This window comes from Pollicipes pollicipes, unplaced genomic scaffold (assembly GCF_011947565.3).
Source record: "Pollicipes pollicipes isolate AB1234 unplaced genomic scaffold, Ppol_2.1 Scaffold_7231;HRSCAF=8579_pilon_pilon_pilon, whole genome shotgun sequence".
NCBI lineage: Eukaryota > Metazoa > Arthropoda > Thecostraca > Pollicipedomorpha > Pollicipedidae > Pollicipes > Pollicipes pollicipes.
Window position 1 is genome coordinate 14,252,854 of NW_023597034.1, and position 5,127 is coordinate 14,257,980.

Consider the following 5,127-nt stretch of genomic DNA (forward strand, 5'->3'; position numbering starts at 1 on the left):
TAAAACACCACCGCTTGTAACAATATATTTTACAATTTGGTGCGTCCCGATGAAACTCGGAGGACGTAACGTCCGTGTCGTAAGGAACAACACTGCGCTGGTCTGCGGATTCACTAGACGTAACGTCCGTGTCGTAACAAACGACACTGCGCTGATCTACTGATTCACTAGACGTAACGCGGGGAGCGTCCACCACTATGACATAAGTATCACCCTCAAACACTTCAGTGTTGGACAGAGAACTGCGGAATACTTCAGGACTTCTTGCTCATCTTCATGGCCGAAATCTTGTCCTTGTCCTTCTGCGGCAACTGGGAGCCGATGCTGGACTTCTTGTCGGCGCGCTTGGCCCCCCTGGCCGTGTTCCTAGTGGCCGGCTGCTTCTTTGGCGGTGGCGCGGCGAGCTCACGGAGGGACGCCAACAGCCGCTGTTTGTACTGGAGCAGTGCGTATGTGGGCACGACTCGCTCATAGAGTGGTCGGGAGGGACGGCGGGCGCGCGGGGGTGGCGGCCGCTGCGCAGATCGGCGCTGCTCGGCGTGCATCTGTCGGCTGAGTAGCAGAACCTCGCAGAAGTCGAGGAATGTGAGCTCCAGCTCCATGTCGAGCGAGTCCTCGACCACCATGAGCGGCACGACCTGGCGCGCCGCGCGCAGGATCACCGCTGCGCGCACGGCTGGAAACTCGGGCACGCGACCCGTGCCCAGTCGGCACACGGCGTCGCGCACCGTGGCAGGCTGCAGCAGCTGGAACACCTCGTACAGCTGCTCCAGCTGCGGTGCCAGCGGCCGCTGACTGAGCGGCAGCGTCACGGTCAGGCCGCTGATGACGCGCGCGTCCCTTACCAGCACCACCTGCTCGATGAAGCGGCCGACCCGCTCGGCCAGCTGCCAGTCCTGCTCGCTCGTGTACAGAATGTCAGCCAGAAGCAGGAACATGAGCAGGTACTCATGGAAGTGGACCACGGCCAGCGGGTGACCAGTGCCACAGGCCAGCATTGGGATACCCATCAGCACCTGGGCCGGCACCCCCGACAGGTGGACGTCGCAATCGCGCATCATCTGCCACCACTGCAGCTGCGTCATGGCCACGTAGCTCTTGTCCTTGAGGTCACTGGTACCCAGGCCGCTGTAGTAGTTGTAGATGCGGCGCAACTCAGATATGTGCCGGCGCAGCACGATCCACACCTGCTCTGAGATGAGCTCGCGCTGCGCCTCCGGCAGACCCTGCAGCAGTGGCCCCATGTCCAGCTGGTACGTAGGCTTCAGCAGATGTTCGAAGTCGCGGAGATCGCTGTACACGCACATCGTGGTGCCCGTCTCCTCGCTTGTCTCGCATACGTACATCACCTGCCGGTTGCAACGTCATATACGTCTCCTTAGGTTGTCAGCCTCGCCCTAGGACTAGAACATTTCCCCATCACGAACCAGCTGACCTCGCACATGTAGCTCACGACCTGCATGCACGCACGAACGCTCTCACGAACGCCTACATATACAATATATATATATATATATATATATATATATATAGATATAGATAGATAGATAGAGAGAGAGAGAGAGAGAGAGAGAGAGAGAGAGAGAGAGAGAGAGAGAGAGAGAGAGAGAGAGAGAGAGAGAGAGAGAGAAGAAGAGAGAGAGAGAGAGAGAGAGAGAGGAGAGAGAGAGAGAGAGAGGAGAGAGAGAGATCTCGGAGTCTCCTCCATCTCTCTCTCTCTCTCTCTTCTCCTCGTAGGAAGAGAGCTCTTTCTCTCTACTCTCTCCGCTTCTCTCTGCTCTCTCTCTCAGCTCTCTCTCGCCTCCTCTCTCTCTCGTTCTTTCTCTTCTCATCTTCTCTATTATACTATATCTATATATATATATATATTATATATCTATTATATCTATAATATATATATGTGTGTGTATGTATGTATCAATAAACACGACAGTAAGTTATGCGCTAACGGTTTTTTCCTGATGATCTCGATTGCTCGTATCGTATAGCTCAGCGAGCTTCAGAAGCATGTTCATAGATGTTAGCGTGGATCATCGTAGTCATTACATGCAAGACACGATGCGCAATAATATCAAATGATTGATATGTTATGGTAAGGTATTTCAGTCGACTTACACGATCCTCAGGATATTGCATTAATTAACATATCGTGGGGAGATAAAACACGAGAATGTGCGGATGAAATGAACTTAGAATGTACATCCTCAAACCAATGTGAACCACATAGCGTTACAAAACCTATTGGAATAGGTGTCTTCAATGGCAAAGTGCCAACTCTCATGTTAAAGGCGTTCGTGTCACAAACAGCCCATCAAAGAAAACAAAGGTATTCGACATCCTGCTGTGAATATTGGTAAGGCACGGCATCTCTTTTATTTTAACAGCTTCGATGATGGGCAACCTCCTTCGGTCTCCTCACTTTATCAGGGTAATGTTGTAAGAGATAAGGACGCTTCGCGTCAATCGTTTGCCGTCAGGGCTTCTCAGACGCTGATTGGACCGCCACTCTGCACGTGCATCGTCAGGCGTCTGCCTAGGGATGCTGTTGTATACGTTACACAGCATACTTCATGGTTCGCACACTCCCGGATGCGTAAATAAAAATAGGTGCGCTTCAGAAAATCGGAAAATCGTGATTGACCACAAAGTTCATAGGGTTACTGTAAGCATACAACAAAAATGAGACATGCAGATATGGTGTGCCGATATTCATGCACCCGCAGAGACTGTGCGACCCCTAAAGTATGCTATGTAAGCCATGCAATGCCATCCCCAGGCTGACGTCTGGCAATGTGTAACGCGTGACGGAACGAAGCGTTAGCAAATGCACGTACGGAACGGCGGCCCAAAGGAGCATCTGACAAGCTGTCACGATAAATGTTTGACGCGAAACAGCCTAGTATCTGATGCTGTATGATAATCCTGAAGAATTTTGAGGACGTGATGAAGTTGCCAATCATCGAAACTACACATAAGTGATGTATCGCCCGTCACGTAAATTCAGGGTAGCGTAGTGAGTATCTAGGAGCTCTTTAATAGGGGCCAATGACATGAATAGACACTTTTATCGAAAGCATTTGCACATTCCCGTTGAAAGTACTTATGCGTATATCTCATGTAACACAATGTATATCTAATATTTGTTTGAGGGTGATTAGCAGGTACATTCTCGTGTTCTATTTCCACACAGTGCATTTCTTTCTGCGGATGGTGGAAGCCTGCTGAAATATCGTAAACGTGGTCATCACCTGAGAAAAATGCGTACCGTCGACCTTAAAGTATTTCATATAATGACTACGACCCTCGACATATCATCGTATACAAACATACTTCCCAAGCGCGCTTAGCTCTATGAAAAATCGAAAACACCCAATAAGCGATCATTAACCCAGAACTTTCTGTCATATTTAATGATCGGTTCGTAAAAGAAAGCCCTACATAAGTGCAGACATAACACGGATGACGGTCGTTCCAGAAAGGTGCAACGGGCGCAATACATCGCCACGTGCGTCCCAAAACTGGGCCTGTGTGTTCGATGGCTGCACTAGCCCGGAGATCGATCCGACCTCACAATGCCTACCTTGTCGTCGATGAAGTCCTGCATGGTCTTGGCCTGTGTGTTCCATGGTGCATTAGCCCGGAGATCGATCGAACCTCACAATACGTACCTTGTCGTCGATGAAGTCCTGCATGGTCTTGGCCTGTGTGCTCGATGGTGCATTAGCCCGGAGATCGATCCGACCTCACAATACCTACCTTGTCGTCGATGAAGTCCTGCATGGTCTTGGCCTGCACCACGTCCACGTAGACGCCAGAGCCTTGTTTCAGGTTGTGGCCCCAGCGGCCGGTAAAGGTTGCGTCCGAGGCGTAGTGAAACACACCCTGGCCGTGGCGCTCGCCCGTCCGGAACTCGCCCTCGTAGCTGTTGTAGCGCGGGTGCTGCACTGGGTCAAGCTGGTGCGTCTGCCACACGTGTGTGCCCTGCCAGCCAAGGCCTCAGGCTTGCAGAATCACGTGAGGTGCGTGACGGTCTTGTTGCCGGAAGCCGGACGAATGAGCTGGTGCGGATATTAGCCGTCGTCAGCTGACTATTACAGGAAAGGGGCACTCAGGCGAATGTGCGCAGGACAATCTCCCACGCTTTGACATTTGCGAAAGATGCGTCGCCACGTTCTCTCGAGGTGTCGCCGCCCCTGAGCAAGAGCTTCCTGTAAGAACCATGCTTTTCACCAAATGGAAAAAATGAAATGCAGAAATAACCTGTTTCTGAGCCTCAAAATGAGCACTACCATACCCAAGCTTACTTGCTTTTAAAAAAGTAATGTTATGCTGAACTATGCGTATACTTCAAATACGTAGCGGAGAGTTGGGGAGCAGAGTCAGCTTTTGCTCTGAGCTTTCTCACGCCATAACAAGGGAGGGTTAGGGTCGGATACAGAGGGGGGAAGACGGGGTACCAAAGCTTCCGAAAGGGCCCATAGGCTCATCGTGCTGTCCATAGCCCCTACACTGCCCCTGGGGGCCCCATATGTCTACTCGCAGGGTAAATTCGATCACTAAGAGGCATTCCACGCTGTCCTTGATTTTTTGCATTTGCTCGGAGGGTCCTGCGATGTTGTCGGGACCTTTTCTACTGGCAAGTCCGTGCGCTCTTGTCGATCAGGTGTCTTCCGCTGATTCTTTTTCGATTGCAAATCTCATTTGTAATCGAAAACCTTAAGCAAGCGCCCATAACTGAGAATGTTACTTGCAAACAGACTTCTGAAACTCCCGAATAAGTGTGCACGAACACCGCAAGAAAGGAACGACATACCATACGAGCACATAACGATATTTTGCCCAGCACACTTCCAGCATCGCCTCTGCCATCTGTCGGCGAGTTGAAGTACTGCAGGTGGGTGCTCGGATGACAATCTCGCGCGACTATTTTGGCAGCACCTCAACGCCATACAAAAATTCCATGACGCAATCAAAAAATGGCGTATTGAGAAACATAGTTACTAAAAAGATGAATTTGGTTATCTTGAGCAGGCTTTCTTTTAAAGGTTCACGAAGTGTTACAAGCGAGCTGATTTCATCATATCTGATGCTTGCTTCAATGAGATCTTCCTTTTTAACACTAAGGAA

General features: G+C 50.5%; 1 protein-coding gene across 1 annotated transcript in view; it reads right to left on the bottom strand.

The window, feature by feature from the left end:
- Positions 1 to 254: 254 nt before the first annotated feature.
- Positions 255 to 5,127, bottom strand: part of LOC119109744 (radial spoke head 10 homolog B-like) — a 9,676-nt gene continuing 4,803 nt past the window's right edge. The window contains exons 2-3 of the mRNA XM_037233494.1: positions 3,757 to 3,981; positions 255 to 1,349 (exon numbers count right to left, since the gene is read on the bottom strand). Coding sequence (XP_037089389.1) covers positions 255 to 1,349; positions 3,757 to 3,981 — 1,320 coding nt within the window. The remainder of the gene's footprint in view (positions 1,350 to 3,756; positions 3,982 to 5,127) is intronic.